Source organism: Lissotriton vulgaris, chromosome 12 (genome assembly GCF_964263255.1).
Source record: "Lissotriton vulgaris chromosome 12, aLisVul1.2, whole genome shotgun sequence".
In the NCBI taxonomy this organism is placed as follows: Eukaryota; Metazoa; Chordata; class Amphibia; order Caudata; family Salamandridae; genus Lissotriton; species Lissotriton vulgaris.
The window spans coordinates 662,110,532-662,130,789 of NC_141700.1; the positions used below are offsets into that span (position 1 = coordinate 662,110,532).

Below are 20,258 nucleotides of genomic sequence, written 5' to 3' on the forward strand. Positions count from 1 at the left end.
ACAGCGGGGCGTGCGGGCACACCTGTCACGTTCCTCTCCCCACCGGATAGGCATCAGAGATCATGCTCCCAGTCTTGACTCGAGCCCTAGGGGTCTGAGTATACCAGGGACGTCCACTTCACAAAGTCTGGTCCTAGTCCAAATCTCTCCATTACCCTGAATAGTTAAGGCCCTTCTAAGCTACCAAAGGCCTTTTTAATATCGACTGCGAACATGACTGCCTTGTCTTTATCATAGGATTCTGCCTCTAGGATACGCATTAATCTTCTAATATTCATTGTCGCGTTGTGTGTTGGAATAAACCCCACCAGGTACATATGTATTCAGTCTGCCACATGCATGAGAAGTCTTGTGGCCAGGATTTTACTTTATAGTCTACATTCAGCATGGAGAGCGGTCTATATGCTGTCTTGTCCATTGCTGGCTCGCCTGATTTTAGCAGCGGGTTAATCAATGACTCTCTTGTGGAACCCCGATGACTCTCCCATTGTTTTGCTTCATTATAAACTTTCCCCAGCCGCGGTCCTAAGATATATACATACGTAGAGTAGAACTTGACTGAGAGACCATCTGTGACATGAGTCTTATTCATGGCCATAGCTTTAATAGCTGCCCTAACCTCTTGTAGCTGTATATCCCCACCCAGCATTTCAGTAGCCCCCTCGTCTATGGTTGGCAAGGACTGGGGCCCTATAAAGTTGTCAATATCTGCCTCTGAACACGCCATCCTACTCCTGTACAATTCAGCATAGTATTTAAAGAATACCTTATTAATATCATGTTTATAGGATTCCCCTTCCAGTTCCTCACGGATTTATAATATAGTCGATCCTCTCTTAACTAGGTTAGTTAACCACGCTAGCATCCCCCCAGACTAGTCCCTCTCTGCATGAGCTCGGATCATGTAGTTCTTTTAATCGAAACAGCGAAGCCTTTCAACATGATCCGCTACTGCCTCTTTGGCTGTCAGTAGTTGTTCTTGCAGCTCCCTATGTTCTGGTCTCGCTTTCACAAGTTCCCTATGGTGCTGTTCAGCTTTCAGTGTGTCTCCCAGGAGCATCCCCCTAATTCCCACTACCTCAGAAATGCATTTCCCCCTGATCACAACTTTAAAGCATCCCACTCCACCACTGGGTTACAGGAGGCCCCTGCATTCGCATCAAAGTTTTGCTCTATTGCCATCCTTATTGTTGCCTGAAAAACCTGCTCTTCCAGGGCTTCCAGTCTTAGTTGCCAGGTGGGGATGCTCAGCCTTTCTCTTGTCCACTGAAGCCCTAACAATAGGGGATTGTGGCTGAAACATTGTCTGGGCTAGGTACTCGCTTAACGCCGCATGTCCGTGTATGTCTCGGGAGCAAAGTATGGAATCTAGTTTTACATACAAATCATGCAGATATGAACAAAATGAGTAGTCCCTGTCTCTTGGGTGTAATGCCCTCCAAGTATCTATCAATTTCCACTGCTGTTGCCACACTCTACGCACTTGGCCTGTTCGTACAATGGGGGACTCCCTCAGGGTTGGATGGGAGTGGTCTAATTCAACATCTGTGACACAATTAAAGTCCAAGTGCAGGGCCAACTTTTTGGAAAGAGCCGCTAGGAACGAGGATTGCTCCGTATTCGGTCTGTATATGCTCCCAATTGTTATGTCTCTGCCATCTAATTTGCCTATTCAGACTACATATCACCCTTCTGGGTCTACTATGTGTCTGGTACACAGAAACAGGATAGTTTGCATAGTATTAGGTGTACTCCACCTGCTCTGTAGGACCTCCCCTTTTAGCAGCGATATGTGTTTCTTGCAACAGTGCCATGTGTACGCCCCTCCTAGTCAGGTATGCATAAATCTTATGGCGCTTAGTCATGGTGTGCATTCCTCTCACATTCCACAAGAGACATTTAATGTCTACTGCGGAAACCATGGGGTTGGTGTCAGTACTGACCAAATGATTATCCTAGCCCAAGCTCGCCTAGCCCCAACTTGAAAACCCCTTGGGGAAAGGATGTTGGGGAGTTTGTTTATCTAGGAGGGGCGTTCTCTCCTCATTGTCGTGCTTCATGGATTAATGAGTATAGTCTGCCTGACTTAGTTCTGCGACCTCTCGAATGATTCTGTGTCTTTCCTCTCTAGCTTCTGCCAATGATGGTGTGCTAGCTTTATCTGAGGCTCTTAGATTCTTCCAGGAAGGCGACGCTGGAGAGTTCTCCTGTGATCTCCTTGTCTTGACAGTTTCAAGCCAGTTCCATGTGCCTTAGGCCGTTTGAAAGAATTGAGCCCCTGTCAGTGGGACTACTCTCAGTGGGGCCTGAAACTTCATTGGGTAGGGAATCTGTAGTTGCCCAACAGCCTTTTCACCGCCAAGAAGGAGGCGTGGTGTCTCTGTACCTCCCTCGTAAAGTCTGGAAATATCATTATTTTATTATTTCCAATTTGTAGGTTTTTGTTCTGCCTGGCTTGTGTCAGAATATGGTCCTGATACCCTGGAATAGAGCAGGTGAGCCACCACCAGGCACAGGGGAGCCCCCAGCTTGGGGGTTGCGTCGGAATCCCTGTTTGCCCCTTCCAGTGCATAGAATGGGGATAGGCCCTGTGTGGCCACCTCCGACTTCAGCCAGTTTTCTAGGTATTGCACCATATCACTACACACTTTGTGTTCCGGTATCCCAATAATGCGTAAGTTATTCCTACAGGATGTTCCTTCGCTATCTTCTGCTCTCATTTCCAGGGTCCTCACTCTGTTCATCACTTCTGACAGAGATGGATGCATTTCAGCGACCTCCAACCAGATGTACGCCATTGTGCGCTCCGTGTTAATCACCCTTTCTGCTATGCAGTGATGATCATTCTTTAGGAGGCTCGAGTCTGTACCTATATCATATATCTTGGTCTCAAGGGTTTCGCAGGATGCTATGATCACTTGCAAGATGCCTGCCAAAGTTGGACGGGTCTGGGCAGTCTCCTTTGTTGCTCCCCCTGCGCCTTCTTACTCGTCCATCTGTTCCTGCCTCTTGCCGGGATCAATGTTATCCTGCACTCGTCATTTAGATATCCTCCCCATTCCCGGCAGGTGTAAGCCCGTCCCTACTGCAGGGGTGTCTGACTGGTGGGGGCAATGGTATCTTCACACCTACTGTGGTTGACCTCGGACTGTGTGGCTCCTCGGCCCTGAGGCACGCTGTCCTTGGGTGGTGCTGGCAACTTCACTGAGAGAAGCTCACTGCTGTACGTCCAGATTGTTAGGCCTCTTCTCTGAGTGGATCTTCCCACCTGTGGCTGTTTGGCAGTGTTTGGTCATGGGTCTCTTGGCTTACCATTTATCCGGCCCGTTCCACTTGTTCCCCTACTCAAGGGCCTGTCTTCTTTGATGCTTGTTGGGTGAGGACTCGCTGCCAACTCAAGCGTGTTCGGTGGTCTTCATCTAAAGTTGTGGCAAACGCAGACCTTTCTGGCTTTCCCACTCTTTGTATAGGGCATCAACTCCTTACTTTCTGCCCTTCTGCTGCATCTCACTCTGCTTTACTCAGGGGTCGTGTCTTGCTCTTAGCTTCCCGCTGCTCTGAACCGGCCAGGCTCCTTTTTCCCTGCTGCGGCAGGCTTCCGCTCTTCAGTCGTACCTCGTCTCCGGCTGTGAGGGTCCAACCACGGTCTCTTCCCAGCTTTCGGCTCCTATTCAGCTACCGCCCCTCTACGCTTCAACTGCAGGTGAGCGCCCCTCTCTTCCACCATACCGCTTCTCACCTCATGGGCTGCACACTCCGTCGTGGGGCTCACATCGTCGACAAAAGGCCACCTTCCAGCTGCCGAAGTCCAATGGAGGCGTCGGCCTGCTCAGGATATCCGTATCCTGTACTGCTTCCGGGGAGTGCTTCTCAGTGCCAGCTCTTCTCTGCCCCCGGTCTTCTTAACGTCTTCAGGGCCGGCAACACTCTTCTGTGGCCTCAAATGTGTCTTGCCTTGGACCTCTAGTGGTGGATCAGTTCCGCCATAGATGTCCCTTCATGGGTCTCCCATCTGCACGCTCGGGTTCTAAATGCCATTTAGTTTCTGCCGCAAATCGTCCCCACGGGGCCCCATTCACCAAATCTGACCCCATGAGTCTTGTTGGTGTCCCGGGCAGGGAAGTGATCAGCGATCTGGCTCCACCAGGGGCGCTCCTCAGCTAGCAGCTGCCATTTCAGCCAGTATTTCATTACATCCTAACCACTATACTCTCACTTTTCTATCCACCAATCATTTTAAGCACCAAATCACTGAGTCCGATGTATGTATGTAGGAAGGTATGCATGCATTAAGTGGTTATACAGCACTAACCTAGCAGAAGAGTAAAGAGCACTTTATAGGGTCTTGGGCAAAGACACTGTCAGTGTGTTACTGGTGGGGCCGGTTGTTTCTCAGAGCGAAGGTTCACAGGCACAGAACTTGGTCAAAGTAGCTGCACAGAAAATACCGTCCCTTGGTAAAAACACACACTGCTCATTTGGTGAGCAAAAGATGACATCCGACACACTCTACAGTAGGGAAGTAGACTAACACTATGGCATCCTCCATGCTAAAACACAACACCAGGCAAGCACAACCAATTGTTTAGCACCCCCCACACACTTTACCTATAGGTTTAAGTTTTGAAAGGAGATGTGCAGACAATGCAATGCCGCCTGAAACAGAATCAAAGGAGAGCTTCAAATTCCAGCCATTTAGCAGTTTTCTGAATTGTAAGACGTGTAGCAGGGCACCGATCAAGTCATCTATAAACTAACAGAAAAAACAGAACAGAAAGCATTTATGGTCAGAGTTATAAAGCTGGCTTGCAAATAGAGATTGCTACACTACAATAAAGACATGTTTTATCTGAAAATGTCTTTAGGTCACAGAAACTTCATTGTCAGATTACTTTTTAACCAGCACACGATGAACCCGGTTGCCTCTGGTGGGGTACATATTTGGAATTCTACTCAGTACTTTCCTAAACTGCTAATGATGATCCGATTATAAGATAGACATGAGATAATTCCAGAGTTCAAATTTGAGGGGGACAAATACCCAATGTTCTTTCCAAGTTCATACTAGGAGCAAAAATACAACCGATTGACTGAACTACATCTACGAAATCTGACAAGCATAAAGGGATGCTTATAACATAGGCACCAAGTACTAAAGGCGTTGGGATACAGTCTTTGTGAGCCAAACCAGCTTACTTGAAGCCTGTTTGCTGAATGATAAGGCTTTTCATAGCTTTTTGCGATTATTGATGTAAATAGGTAAGGTTTAGGGTATGTAGCTTCATTCTACAGTCTAACCTTCCGTATTAGTATATCTATATAGATACAAAACAATGAAAGTCTTTGGTATGTCCGGTAGGTGACAACTGGGTCTGGCACTCTTAAACCTATATATTAAGTCACTTTCTACGTAATCTAAGGTATTGAAAACATTCTTCAACATACCACTGCTTGCAGCACAGGTAAAATAGTTTATCAGCAAACGTTCAAAGTTTCCTCAAAAGTAAGCATTTGCATTCTTTGGGGGTCACATGCCACACAGCACCCTTTTCAATCAGACCTTAACAGATATATCATACCCAAATGGAGTGAGCTATATTAACTTCTCAACACGTTTGGAGAAGTTTGGTTCATACTTCTTGAGGTCATTGGATTTACCAAATGACTAACATTGGTCTACAGCACAGGTACTCACAAACTTTGTAAGAGACCCAACACAATAAACGTTGGTGTTTTGCCAAGGACCATACTCCTGGCTTAAACACTTCCCAATGCAGACTCCTCAAAAAAACGTATTGCACCGCAGTTTAATGACAAAAAATATTTATTTTTTTAAATGTTAGTGATGAATGTGCAAACATTACGGGTGAGCATTTGGCTAGTAATCATTAGTTTAGAGTACACTTCAATGATTAAAATCTCATAAATTCCAAACGTTATGATCTCCTAGGGTACGTAGAAAGGAATGTATTGGTTAGGCGGAGATCCTTTAGTAGGGCAAACTTCTACAATTGTCCTCAAAGTGGAAGGCAGAATGCAAGTCTTCAAAAGACCTAACATGGCAATCATTCATGACAAAGTTAGGTGTATAAACTCGTTAAGACATCCTTAGACCCCCAAACAACTTATTCTATTTCAACCAGTAGAGTCCAGCATTTTGCTAGGCGGAACCCTCTCAATGTAGGTTCATAGATTAGGATGTGTGAAACTCCAGGTGTTTAAAGTGGAGCTGGTGGACATCAAGAGTACTTATCTACACCTATATCTATATAACGCAGTGAGTATTCAACTTCATCAGCAGGTATCAGGATAATAATTCAAAGAGGTCCATCTGCAGATTTCAGAAAATGGAATGTCCATTGAAACAGCTGCTGCACCAGGTGAAATGCTTTCATATAAGGAAGCCGAAGTACTCCAACAGCCGTGCTAGGATAGAAACTGGAGATGTTACTTTTTAGCTTAAGTCCTACCAAAGTATATCCTGCCAAAGTGTATGTTTTGATGTGTGAATACCCATCCATGGATTCCAGGCCCACTGTGCTATGGGATCAAAGCTGCACCAAACTCAATGATGAGGCCCAACAAGTGTGAAACCAGTCTGGGGTGCCTCTATCCCTGTCTAAAGGGGACATGCCTTGCAGTTTAGGCCCAACTATTCTTGCTGGAGGATGACCATGTCTCATTTGCATATAGTCACTGTCATGAGTGGCAAATACCCCCAACTCTAAACATACATTTCCTCTGCATTCATTGAGAAAACCACTTTGTCTTGATTCCATCACATCTGCACGAAAAGATGTACATGTGTTCCACATTGTTCATAGTGGAGCAGCTGAGCATATAAACAGCCTTGGGGTCATGAATCAGACTCAAGATGACCTAAGCCACTCCACCAGAAGGATAGCTCATAACTTTAAACCTGTATAGATCAAAGGAAACAGGTGATAGTTTGCAAGAGATGCTCCTCGAGCTTCGGAATCAGAGATAAAAACCCGGTTATATTCGGATCTCGTAACCTTCATGTATTCCATTGCTTTGAATAAGTCATAGAGGAGGTGGGTGAAAAGTGGCCTGCATGTCTTATAAAGATCAATACGGAAAAAGTCTTCTGCGAGTCTTCCTCTTATTCATATCCTTGATGGCTTTCAAGATTTCATCCGATTAGTACTTCATTCCAGTGACTGGCATGCCTTAGAGGAGGCAGGCATTTTAAGAAGGAGATGAAGAACTCTTCCACTTGTACCTCATCACAGTGATCAAAATGGCAAAGGTTCTCAAAGATGATACAAGGGACGCCATTTGGACTGAAATGTGCACAAGTAGTTTGGCAGCTTTATTATACATTGCTGGCATCGCACTAGCAGCTTCTTTTCCTTAAATTAGTATTCTAACAACTTTTCCTAGTTTGAGACAGGTGAAGAACTATGCTTGAAAAGTAAAGAAGGCATTCAATGTATACTTGGTAGCTTCTAGTACATACAATAGTGAGTTAGAAGGACTAGTAGAATATTGTCAAGTCTTGGCAATTACCAGTTTTTGTGAGGGACATTTTATTTATTCATCGCTGCCCTTCAATCTTGACATGTCAGAAAATCTCACCCTCAGGCAAACCAAACCTAGCCTGCTGCCTGTAGCATTTAGGACAAGAAAACACAAGTTATTATCCTCCCAAAAAGTCTTTAGCAGCAGGCAAACTAAACACTTCTTTTTAGGTGTCCAGAGTACAGTGGAATTCATTCTTCATTGCTTATTTCTTGGACTAGTAAAGATAATATATTTTAATGGGTGTATGATGAGAGATACACCTATTTTACAATGTACAACATTGTGGAGAATCGATTTGGTGGTTTTAAAATAACCAACCCCTAGAGTGGATTCCATGAATGCATGAGACAAATTAATGTATCCCATCTCTCTGTGAATCAGGCCCCATAGCTCCATTAGAAAATGATCTTGAAATGTCCTTAAGAATGACTTGGTCATTACCAAAAGCAACATCAGCTTCCTCAAAAGGAAAAGGATAGGTTCAATTGTTGAATTCCATTTTCCCCTCATGATGGTTCAGTTCTGACTACTTTGGTAACAATCTTAGATATTTTAGCGAACAAGGTGTCGTTTTTCACATTGATAGCATTGGCTGTGCCAAACATCAGTTTGTGGCCTAGAAAAGAACAACTTCACAGAAGCATGTCAGCCTTCCATGTTCGACGAGGCTTTCATCACCCTGCAGAATAGATTTTACTTGCAGAATATGGCCATGTCACATTTCTTGTTCGTTGGGTAAGGTTTCAGTTCTGCAACCTTTCATCACTCTGCTGACCAAATGTTTCTTTACTTTCTCTGACTCTTAAAGGCAAGTGTGTTTCCTGCAGTACGACCATTTTTAGACTAAGTAGTTTAGCACTTTCTCCTCCTTGATCTATTGATTCAGGCCATGAACGTGTCCTGAAAGCAACACAAAGGTATTTTCCACTTGTCGGTTGGGAATGAAGGTAGAGCGACCTCAGTCAAGAAAGACTCCATGCAGTCATGGAGGACATAAGTCATGCAGGGAGTCAATACCCAGTTGGTGAGCAATACACCAAAATAACTTGAGCACTTGTGAAGTAGATTGTTGACATTCTGCCAAATAAAACATAATGAGAGTACCTTAATGACAAAATGAGAACACATAATGTTCTTATGTTGAAAATGTAATAAAGAGCCGGTATTGAAGCAAGGGTGGTTTGACATCAAGGCCTGCAACTAGAGAATACACCATTCTTAAAAGTTACGTTTTTTAGTGAAAGTCTCTAGAGATCTCCTGAGGGTGATAATATGTCTCTAGTCTTAATTAAAGTGGAAGTGTGTACTATCTCTTACAGTCCTCCAGATATTTTCCTCTTGTAACAAGAGACAAGGAGCCTGGTTGCTGGGGGAAGTTCAAAGAGGTCAATACAGCATATAGGGTTGAAGTTTTGATTGTATATAGACAGGTGCGCCGAATCGTCTGGGCAGTGGGTGACTAAAAGTAGTGCCATAGGGGATACTGCTCCTCACCTCTTCACCGGTGGCCATACCGGGTCGCAAGGCGCAGAGTACATCCCTGTGGAAGGTCTGTCTGGAACTCCGGCTGCAATCTCCACGTGCGAGTGTCTGCGCGTGCTGGGCCCCCTGCCTGTGCGGCCAGTACCATAGTGCAGTCAATCGGCTGGAGTGGACTTCGGGGGCTGTGGACACTGGTAGACGTCTGGTGCAATACAGTTCACTGGAATGGGACCGGTGGGGGTGCGCTGCCCTCGGCCTTCTCCATAGCGAGGCGATTACGTACTCCAGGGACGATTCGAGAGGCTGGTCTCCGAATATACAATACCCCCCCAAATTTGTGCCTGGATATGTGATGGTAGCCGGTGGCCTTAATCTCAGCACTACTTGCCACAACATATGAGCATCCGGCTGTGGCTGTATACAGGTTGACCCGGCTCCAGAGTTATGTCCCTGTTCCCCACACGCCTATATATTAAACTCAAAGTCCCACACCTGCCAATGCCGATGGCCCCCCCGAGTAATCTGAGGTGGCCATACTTCTGTCTACTCTGCAAGGTCGAGCCATTGCCCTGGCCCGATCATACTATTTCCAACTCAGGGTACCGCAGAAATCACTCCCACATTAATTTTATCAGCATGACCAAAGAAAAGCTCTCCAGCATGACGGCCAAGCAAAGCACCCCAAAAGAATATACTGGTGCCACAGCCCCGGCACCAAATCCAAATCCAAATCCTTGTGGGTCGATGTTGCCCATGCCCGTTAATGCAGCTAAACTGGCAGCCATAACACAGTCTAGAGACATGCTTGAGGCCAAGATTGGAGCAGTTGGCTCGGACGTCATGTTGCTCAGGCAGGATCGCCGCAGTGCATAACCAAAGCTGAAACCAGGGTATCTACGGTTGAAGATGTGGCGACTACCCGTCCTAAGAAGGTGTCCACATTGGAGATGATCACAAAGGGTCTGGCGACATGCGCGGAAGACACGGAGGGACATGTATGTAGAAATAACCTCAGTTTTGCGGGGTTTTCCGAAGGCTGCAAAATCAACAATATGGAGGTTTTCCTCGTTAAATGGCTGAGCGACTGGCTCCCAATGCTGTTCTGTCCCCCAGCTTTGTATTGTGTGTGCACCTCAGGTCCTGCTGCAGAAACCACCACCCGGTGCCCGCCCTAGACCTATCATTACAGGGGTTTTAAACTATAAGGACAGAGATGCTATCCTGAAGCAAGCCAGGGTTCGGAGACCCTTCACTATACCGCATATCCTATAATGGTATTTTCGGATTATACGAGGCTAGTCCAGCAGCGTCGACAATCCTTTGCTCAGGCCAAAGTTTGAATGCGGAGTTTAAAGATCCAGTACTCTGTGCTGTTCCTGGCCAAACTGCAGGTGACCAATAAGTCGCAGACACACTCCTTTGACTAGCCTGAAGAGGTGTTTACCTGGACAGATGAAGCCATTAAGCTCAACTCGCATACTCCTCCTAGAATAGACTCAGACTCGTCGTCCGGGGGCCCAGGTAACAGGTTCTCCCAGGCCAACGACAAACAGCACAGCAGATCGCAATCCAAGAAACGTTCCAAGACTCACAGCAAGTCCAATATCCAAGCTACAGAGGACACAATATGAAAGATAGTATACTAGCTCCTGCTGACTTTATTCATTTTGTCCATACTGCAGATGGCATCTACAACATGGGCAACACGTATTGATGCTTTCCCTTTGACACTGCAGACACTTGTATGTACAAGGGGGCTTCTATTGGGATCCATTGGCAGAGGGTAGTTCCCGACCCCCATTGGTGTCGGGACACACATCATGCTGCGACAGATGCTTCAAGGTTTAGGGTGGGTGGGAGGCGGGTGGGGTTTTGGGAAAGTTCCTGTTTATGTTTTTGGTGTCATTTCTCCACAATCTCCTTGCAATGTCTCCATTCAGTGTGCCATCCATGCACTGTCTTCTATCTACCTACATCACTGCCAACTACCTCACTAGACATGACTAAGCTGTATGATAGATGGCTGTGAATCGTCAGCTGAAATGTCTGGGGATTGCTGGATAATGTGAAGACGGGGTAAGTATTGCGCCAGGCTAAGCGCTATGAGGCAGATGTCTTCTTGCTGCAAAAGACACACTTACCAGGCAATAAGACACTGTGCCTGGCGCGTTTTGGGTATGTTCAGACCTTCCATTCCGGATGCACTCGTTATGATACACCATAGAGTCCCCTTCCTACACGATAAAATATGGTCTGATTCCCAGGGTAGATACATCATCGACACTGGCACACAGAGAACTGATTATTCTAGGCAGTGTGTATGCCCCTCTGCCGTTAACATGGAACCTAACAGAGTGCCTATTGAAGTTGTGGACGGAGATTTCCTCTGGCATGACAATAGTTGGGGGTGATTGGAATGATATTATTAGCCTCCATGCAAATAGATGGCACAGTACAGGGAACACAGCAGAAGCGTGCGGGTCGAAGTTGCAGCTCCTGGTACAGGGGATGGATTGGATTGATACATGGCAGAGGCTACACCCAACTGACCGGGGCTACACAGACTTCTCTAGCACGCACGGATCTTTCTCTCGTATTGACTAGGTCTTTCTGTATGCAGCGTACAAACATAGACTCGAGGCAGCGGAGATCCTGCCCAGGGGTCTCTCTGACCACTTCCCTATGCAGCTGGATTTGGGCCTGGGCTCCAAACGCCCCACCTTCCGGTGGCGAATGTCTTCATGGCATTTACAGGATGAACACTACAGAACGCACATGCACACTGCAATCACAGATTATTTCTCCTGTAACACAGGCACAGTAGAGTCTCCTGAGACCCTATGGGCGCCCATGAAGCAAATACTTCGGGGGTGGATATTGTGTATTGTACGGCGCAGCGTAAACAGCGCTGTGAGAAATTGATACAGATGGAAGCCCAGCTTATAGACCTGGAGTTCAGGCGCAGAGGGGACAATGGCAGGGAGGCACGTAGACAGCTGCTGAGGATGTTCGAGGCCTTCCACTACCCGCAGGCTATCACCTGCGCCTCATCCCTGGTGACCAGTGGTAGGCCATAGGTAGGTCCTCCGCTTTATTGCTTTTATTGTATTGCCTGTATTTTCATTGTTGTGTCTGTGACTGCTGTTGTCTTCTTCCCCCGCTGCCTGTACGTGGTCCATGCCCCTTTTTCTTCCCTCTGTTCCCCTCGCTGTCCCCGTGCTCTCTCTGCCCGGTCTTTCCTTCTGTACCCATCGATGCCCCCGTGTCTCTGCCCGGTCTTCCCTTCTGTTCCCCTTGCTGCCCCCGTGCCTCTCTGCCCGTTCTGCCTACTGGTCTTAGCTGCCCTGTATTTCTGTATTCTGTCTTTTGGCCTCTGTGCCACTCGTTTTTCCGGTATTTCTGTGCCCTTTTTACCTTCTTTGTCACTCGTTCCTCCCTCGTTTCTGTCCCCCATTTGCCTTCTGTTCCACTCGTTTTTTGTGCCCGTTGGCCTTCCGTGCCACTTGTTTTTCCCTCATTTTTGTGCCCCTTTTGCCTTCTGTTCCACTTGTTTTTTGTGCCCGTCGGCCTTCTGTGCCACTGGTTTCTCCCTCGTTTTGTGCCTCTTTTGCCTTCTGTTTCACTTGTTTTTTGTGCGCTTCTGCCCTCTGTTCCACTCGTTTTTTTGTGCCTTCCTGCCCCCTGTGCCACTTGTTTTTCCCTCGTTTTTGTGCCCCTTTTGCCTTCTGTTCCACTCGTTTTTTGTGCCCTTCTGCCCTCCGTCCCACTCGTTTTTTTGTGCCCTTCTGCCCTCCGTTCCACTTTTTTTTGTGCCCTTATGCCTTTTGTGCCACTCGTTTTACCCTCGATTTTTTAGCCCCTTTTCCTTCTGTTACCTTCGTTGTCCCTCACTGCCCTTGCCGCTGTGTCCCAGCCCCCCGACTGCCCACTCGATGCCCCCGCTTCCCAGCTGCTCCTCCCTCTCACCTCCCCATATATGCCAGGCGCTGCGCGGCCACGCCGCTGGCGTGCAGAAGGTGCGCCTAAGGCGAGCCCATCTGCGCCCATCCGCGACTGGACCGCGCCCAGGGCCAGAACGCCTGGCCCCCGCCAAGACGGCCGCCGCCACTACGACTCCAGCCCTCTGCACGCTCTCAACTCCGGACGGAGCCACACCTGCTTCAAGGCCTCGTCGAAACGCACACACGGCCCCTTCACCTGCCAGAACTGCAGCTACACCAGCCTCAGAGCCGACGAACCACCCACCAATAAAAACCACAACCTACACCGATGCATACTACTGAACACCCGCTCCGCACTCAAGCATGCCGTTGAGCTCTGGGACCTGCTCGACACAACATCCCTGGGCGTCGCCTTCCTGACAGAGACCTGGTTTAACGACTCCTCCACACCCGGCATCGCCATAGCCATAGCCATCCCATATGGCTACAAGATCACCCGCGGAGACCGCACCAACGGAGTCGGAGGAGGAATCGCCATCGTCCACAAGAACAGCATCAGGTCTCGACTAGCACCGATGACACGCTCAGCACTGCCGAACACATGCATTTCCAGATCCACACAGGCCCTAATTCCAGCCTCAGAGGCACCCTCGTCTACCGACCCCCAGGACCCCGCCCCCAGTTCAGCGACTCTATCGCTGACTTGATCAGCACGCACACCCTGACCTCAACCGACTACATCCTCCTCTGAGACCTGAACTTTCATCTTGAGAACAACAATGACAACAACTCCACAACCCTGATCGATAACCTCGCCAACTTTGGACTGAAGTAACTCGTCACAACGCCCACCCACTCCGCCGGCCACACGCTTGACCCAGTCTTCTCCTCAAGCCCGTATGTCTCCATGAACCACACCACCGAACTGATCTGGACCGGCCACCGCTGCATCCACTTCGCCTTCCAGAAACTCACCACACACCACTACACCCAACAGATCTCCCCCGCCGCTGCTGGAGGAAAATCACCGAAGACCAACTACATGCAAACCTCGCTCTCAGCCCACCCACTCAGACGCTGGATCGAGGACTGCACCAACACCCTCGCCGCGCTGAAGAAACCACCCACAGAGACACCAGCAAGAGGGCCAGCTGGTTCACCCCAGAACTCCTAGCCTCCAAGCAAGTCTGCCGGAAACTAGAGAAGAAATGGCACAGTGAACAAACTCCGGACAGCCACGCAGCACACAAGGACGCCATCCGCAACCACCACCTCCTCATCAGGGCGGCCAAGAGGACCTCCTTCAAAGACCGCCTCAACAACAGCGCACACAATACCAAGGAGCTTGTCAACATCGTGAAGGAACTCTCCAACCCCAGCTCTAACACCAACGACATCCCGCCGTCGCAAGCCCTGTGCGACTCCCTCGCCACCTTCTTCCACCGCAAGATAGCAGACATCCACAACAGCTTCAACACCCAGACAGCCCCAACAGACAGCAACACAATAGACCCTCCGTACACAATCGACCACGACCCCTGCTAGCCTGGGCCAGTGTGAGCGTTGATGGCACCATCAAGACCATGCGCTCAATCCACTCCGGCTCTCCGTTGGACCCATTCCCGCACCACGTCTTCAACAGAGCAAGCAGCTCCATCGCACGCAACCTGCGCAAAGTCATCAATCTCTCCCTCGAGACTGCGACCTTCCCAGAGATCTGGAAACATGCCGAGATCAACGCCCTACTCAAAAAACCCAAGGCAGACCCAAGAGACCTCATGAACTTCTGGCCCATCTCTCTGCTTCCCTTCCCAGCCAAGGTCATTGAGAAAACCGTCAACAGACAGCTAACCAGATACCTCGAAGAAAACAGAATCCTGTACCCTTCCCAGTCAGGATTCCGCAGCAACCACAGCACAGAGACTGCCCTCATCGCCGCCACCGACGACATCAGGACCCTGCTGGACAACTGCGAGACTGCAGCACTCATCCTCCAAGACCTCTCTGCCGCCTTCGACACCATCTGCCACCGCACACTACGCGCACACCTCCATGCCGCAGGGATCCGAGACAAGGCTCTGGATTGTACCACATCCTTCCTCTCCGGCAGAACCCAGAACGTTCGCCTCCCCCATTCTGTTCCAAAGCCTCCGAGATCATCTGCGGAGTACCCCAGGGATCCTCCCTCAGCCCGACGCTGTTCAACATTTACATGGCCCCGCTCGCACACGAAGCCCGACAGCATGACCTCAACATAATCTCCTACGCCGACGACACTCAGCTGATCCTCTCACTCACCAAGGACCCCATCACAGCCAAAGCCAACCTCCATGAAGTAATGAAGGCCGTAGCCGACTGGATGAAGACCAGCCGACTGAAGCTGTACTCGGACAAGACGGAGGTCCTCATCCTCGGCTCCAACCTTTCAGCCTGGGACGACTCCTGGTGGCCAATGGCACTGGGAGCAGTCCCGACACCCACTGACCACGCACCCAACCTGGGAATCATCCTCGACTCAAAGCTCTCAATGACCAAGCAAGTCAACGCCGTCTCCTCCTCCTCCTTCAACACTCTACGCATTCTCCGCAAGATCTACAGATGGATCACGACAGATACAAGAAAGACAGTCATCCAGGCCCTCGTCAGCAGCAGACTCGACTACGGAAAAGCCCTCTACGTGGAAGCCCCGACCAAGCTCATCAAACGACTACAACGCATCCAAAATGCCTCGGCACGACTGATCCTCGACGTACCACGCCACAGCCACATCACCCCCCACCTGAGAAACCTGCACTAGCTCCCCGTCAACAAGAGGATATCATTCAAGCTTCTCACACAGGCACACAAGGCACTCAACAAGACCGGCCCAGCCTACCTCAACAGACGGCTCTCCTTCTACATCCTCTACCGCCAGCTGCGCTCCGCCGAACTCTCACTCGCCACCATCCCACGCATCCGAAGAACAACCACTTTTGGGAGATCCTTCTCCCACCTCGCCGCCAAGACATGGAACACCCTCCCACTGAGCCTACAACAGACCCAAGACCTGCTGACCTTCAGGAGGATACCCCAGAACTGGCTGTTCTATCAGTAGCACCCCCACTGCGCCTTGAGACCCTCGCGGGCATGTAGTGCGCTTTACAAATGATTGATTGTGCAACATGTGTATGCCAGTGAATTGATGGACGAAGCGACAATCACCTCCCATAGCAGAATATAGCAGTGCGGAGATACGTCTAGTGCGCTGTTGCACTGCCTCTGCCAAAAGGCGCCCTGCCCAGCGGTTAGTGGACCTTCTGGGTAGATACTCATTGACCCACTATAAATTGCAGCAAGCTTTGCAGGTTACAATGAGGATTTATATGGCCCCAGAGAGACCATTTCCTCTCATCTTGTTCATAAATATATAGATGATATACCTCCACGTGCCCTGGCAGACTCTGTGAGACAGGAATTGGATGCCCCCATTACGATTGAGGAACTCCAGGGGGCACACTCCGAGATGAGCCCTGGTAAAGCACCAGGCCCAAAGGTCTTCTTGTGTGAATTTCACAAGAAATTTCAATCCCTACTGATGATCCCATAACTAGTGGCACTTAAAGCCGTGCTAGACAAGCAACACCTTCTAAGAGATTGGCGTCCTGCCGAAATAGTAGTGCTTCAAAAACCGGGTAGACCCCCATAGAACATCACACTTCATATCGTCCAATCTCACTCCTCAATGTGGAAGCGAAGCTTCTTGCTCAAGTCAAAGCCAATTGTATTGCACCATACATCACAGATCTGATCCATCCCGATCAGGCGGGCTTCATGCCAGGCCGGGCCACAAGACATAATATCCGTAGTGCACACATTGCTATTGGGACGGTGGACAGCCTAGCGGAGCCAGCTGCGCTCCTATTGGCCTACATTGACAGGGCATTGGACTCTCTTAGCTGGACCTACCTCTATGCACTCTTGAGTCGATTGAACTTCAGCCCCACCTAGGGGGCGCTAGAAGGCGCCGGGCAAGATAGCCGCACTTATGTGAGGCTCTGCCGGACCGGAATAAAATCCTTTCAATATCCTGCACATCCTGCCACTAACACCGTCCAGCTTGATGGCAAACTGCTGCTGAGGCGATACGGCGAAACGTGAGACCTTTTTTCTTCGCCGAGCGTTACCCCTGAACTGTTTTCCCGGCAGTAGCGGGCTGCGCTGGAGCCGGTCCTGGTGGCGTGCGGCCCTGCACACGGAGCCCAGCGGCTGATTCGATGATCTGTGGCTCCTACCCCTGGACTGGGGGGCAGTGAAGGGGGTCGGAGGCACACGCTGAGAAGCACGAGGGCTCGACTCATCGGAGCGGGGGAGATTGGCGATCCTTTGAACAGGCGCTCGGCCCTGCTGGAAGCGGTGAGTGGGGTAGGGGTCTAGGCAAGTCCGGGGCTGCAGAGGCGGCGCTAGGCCGCATTAGGCCGCTCCGCGCGAGCTGTGACCGGCCGGGACGCGGGCGGGGTGCGTACCCCGGCGGCTGGGGAGTGCGGAAGGTGCGGTTTTGGCTGAGAACCTACAGGGGGCCGCTACCTGCGATGGGGTGCCGCAGCTGGGCTAGAGGACGGAGTGTATGAGGATCCCTGGCCTCCTGCGATAGTGATCTCGATCCCTGCTCTGGTGTTGTTGCTGGGCCAGCGGGGGTGCCCGGACGCTGTCTGGATCTGCCTACTCGTGGGTGCTAGCTGCAACTGCCCCACTGATTTGTACTACGGAGGCGACTAGGTTGATTTCCTCCCACGGGCTACTGCTGTTGACCCTGACTGTAGCGCTTAGAACACAACATGGGCAGGCCTGAGAGAAATCAGCCCAAGATAAATTTCGAGGCCAAGAAAACCGCAATGTCTTCCTCGCAGGGCCCCCCAGACATGGAGTCCACCGGGGCTCTTGGCGGTGCCCCGAACTTGGAGGCCACACTGGTAGCAATGCAGAAAACGCTCCAATCCATAGAATGCACCATGGAAGGGGTCAATCATAGACTCGACCACATGGCGACACAGTTGGACCGACAAAATGAACGGATGGGCGAAGTCCAACAGAGAGTATCGGCCACGGAGGACGGGCTCGCTACGGTGACGACTAAGGTATTCAACATGGAGCGGGTGTTGGCGGTAATCCAGGCCAAGAATGAGGAGTTAGAAGGGAGACCCTGACGCAATAACATCCGCGTTACGGGTCTGCCGGAATCTACGAATGTTGGTGGAATGGAGGAATTCATGGAGCGCATGCTGGTGGACATTTTCGGATCGGACCAACTGTCGCGAGTTTTTATAGTGGAGCGTGCACACCGATCCTTGGCGAAACGACCAGTATCAGGGGCGCAGCCGCGTCCTATCATTGCCCGCATTCTTAACTATAAGGATCGCAATGTCATCCTGAGCCTTGCACGAGAGAAAGGTGCTATTGAGTATCAAGGAAATAAACTTGAATTTTATCCCGATTTCACCGTGGCTGTGCAAACAGCAAGGAAGGAATTTGCCTTGGTGAAACAGCTTCTTCGCGCCGAAAATATCCCGTAGGCCATGTTGTACCCGGCTCGTCTTAGGATTGGGGCTCCATCGGACAACAACATTTTTGCTTCCCCTAAAGCGGCCATGGACTATGCAAAGAAGCAGAAAAAGCGCAAGAGAGACTCGAATGTGGCGCAGAAGAGGACCTACAAGATGAGGTAGCATAAGTATTTGCTCCAGAACTGGTAACCAACTGCTGCTTTCACATTCTATGAGTCGAGCTGCCGCTCAGTTTCGGGTTGTTCACATTCCTAATGCTTTTGAATCACATACTTTGTATTATGGGAACAATATCTCCATCTACATGATTTAAGCGGCAGCCACTCTTGATTACTGAGTATGGTTCACACATTGGATACCTTGCAGTTGCAGGGATTATTGTATTGGTCTACCACGCATCCAGGTTTTGTTGAGGGACTGCACGGTTGGTGGCTCTGGTTGGGGGAGTAACTGCTAAACTGGTATGGCCATTCATGTGATGTTCAAAGTGAACTGCGGGCTGCACTGAGGCGATGTTAGAGATAGTTTTATGGTACTTGCCTAACGCTGTGAGAATCTGAAACTTTGATATCCTTAAAGATATGGAGTTGGGGTGGGATGTTTATATGGCTTACACGGTCTGCTCTTGCGTTAGTTTACTAGCGGGAGCTGTGCACCTCTACGCCCCCACATAAGGGAGTTCCCCACACACACTCATGGTTGCACTGTTGGGGTTATGGGGTTTGGGGGAATGGGGACGGCTTTGGCAGGTTGGGGGGGCTGAAGTGGGCGGAGGGAGGATTGGGGGTCTCCGGGGATTTCAGGTTAGGGCGGTCTGTTTCATTATCAGTGGAGGGTGGTTGGGAAGGTCAGGACAATGGATGGGACAATGTTGGTCAGTAAGTTACCTTGCTTGTAAGGCGTTCCCTGCAGATATTCGATTGATTGATTGCTGTTTGCATTGTACCTGTTGTTGGGCAATGGGGGTATTTAACTGTTTTCAGGATATTCTACAGATCTGGTCATATGGATAGGGGGGGGTAAACTTACCTGTATCACTTGGAATGTGAGGGGATTGAATCGTCCACAGAAAACTAGACAAATGTTAGAGTTTATGAATAGGCACGGTGCACAGGTTGCTTTTATCCAGGAGACACACCTTAGGGGGAAGGCGGCTGACACTGTAGGTAGGCAATGGGCTGGCACCAGATTGGCATCGAATTACTCATCGTATGCACGTGGAGTTATGATCCTAATAAAAAAAAATGTACCGTTCATACCCCTACATGAGGAGATTGACCAGGAGGGCCGATATATCATATTACATGGAAAGCTGTGTGGCACCCTGGTTACGCTGATTAATGTATATGGTCCAAATGTTGAGGAACCTGACTTTTATGTCAATCTATGGAATAAGATCTACAAGTTGCCCCCATCGGCCATCATTTGTGGTGGGGATTTGAATGTCACTCTTGATGGAGCGCTGGACAGGAAAAATGTTAGGCCTTATGTGCATAGGAGAGCGGCTGATGCGGTGCGAGATGGTATGAGCGGGCTTGGATTGATAGATGCATGGCGGCTAGGACACCCTGGAATGAGAGAGGGCACTTGTTATACGTCAGCACATGACACGTGGTCGAGACTGGATTATTGGTTAGTTACCCGGGATGTCAGCGGTTGGGTGATGAATGGCGGACACCTGCCTCGAACGATCTCTGATCATGCGCCTGTTTGTATGGAGGTATGAATGCCATCGCATGCTCCGGCCCCT

The 20,258-nt window shown here is 49.5% G+C and overlaps 1 protein-coding gene across 5 annotated transcripts in view; it reads right to left on the reverse strand.

The window, feature by feature from the left end:
* The window catches only part of MEAK7 (MTOR associated protein MEAK7), a 211,450-nt gene that overhangs the window by 96,277 nt on the left and 94,915 nt on the right, over nt 1-20,258 (reverse strand). For all 5 annotated transcript variants that reach the window (XM_086945841.1, XM_086945840.1, XM_086945843.1 and 2 more), the window contains one exon: nt 4,609-4,753. In XM_086945841.1, coding sequence (XP_086801967.1) covers nt 4,609-4,753 — 145 coding nt within the window. The remainder of the gene's footprint in view (nt 1-4,608; nt 4,754-20,258) is intronic.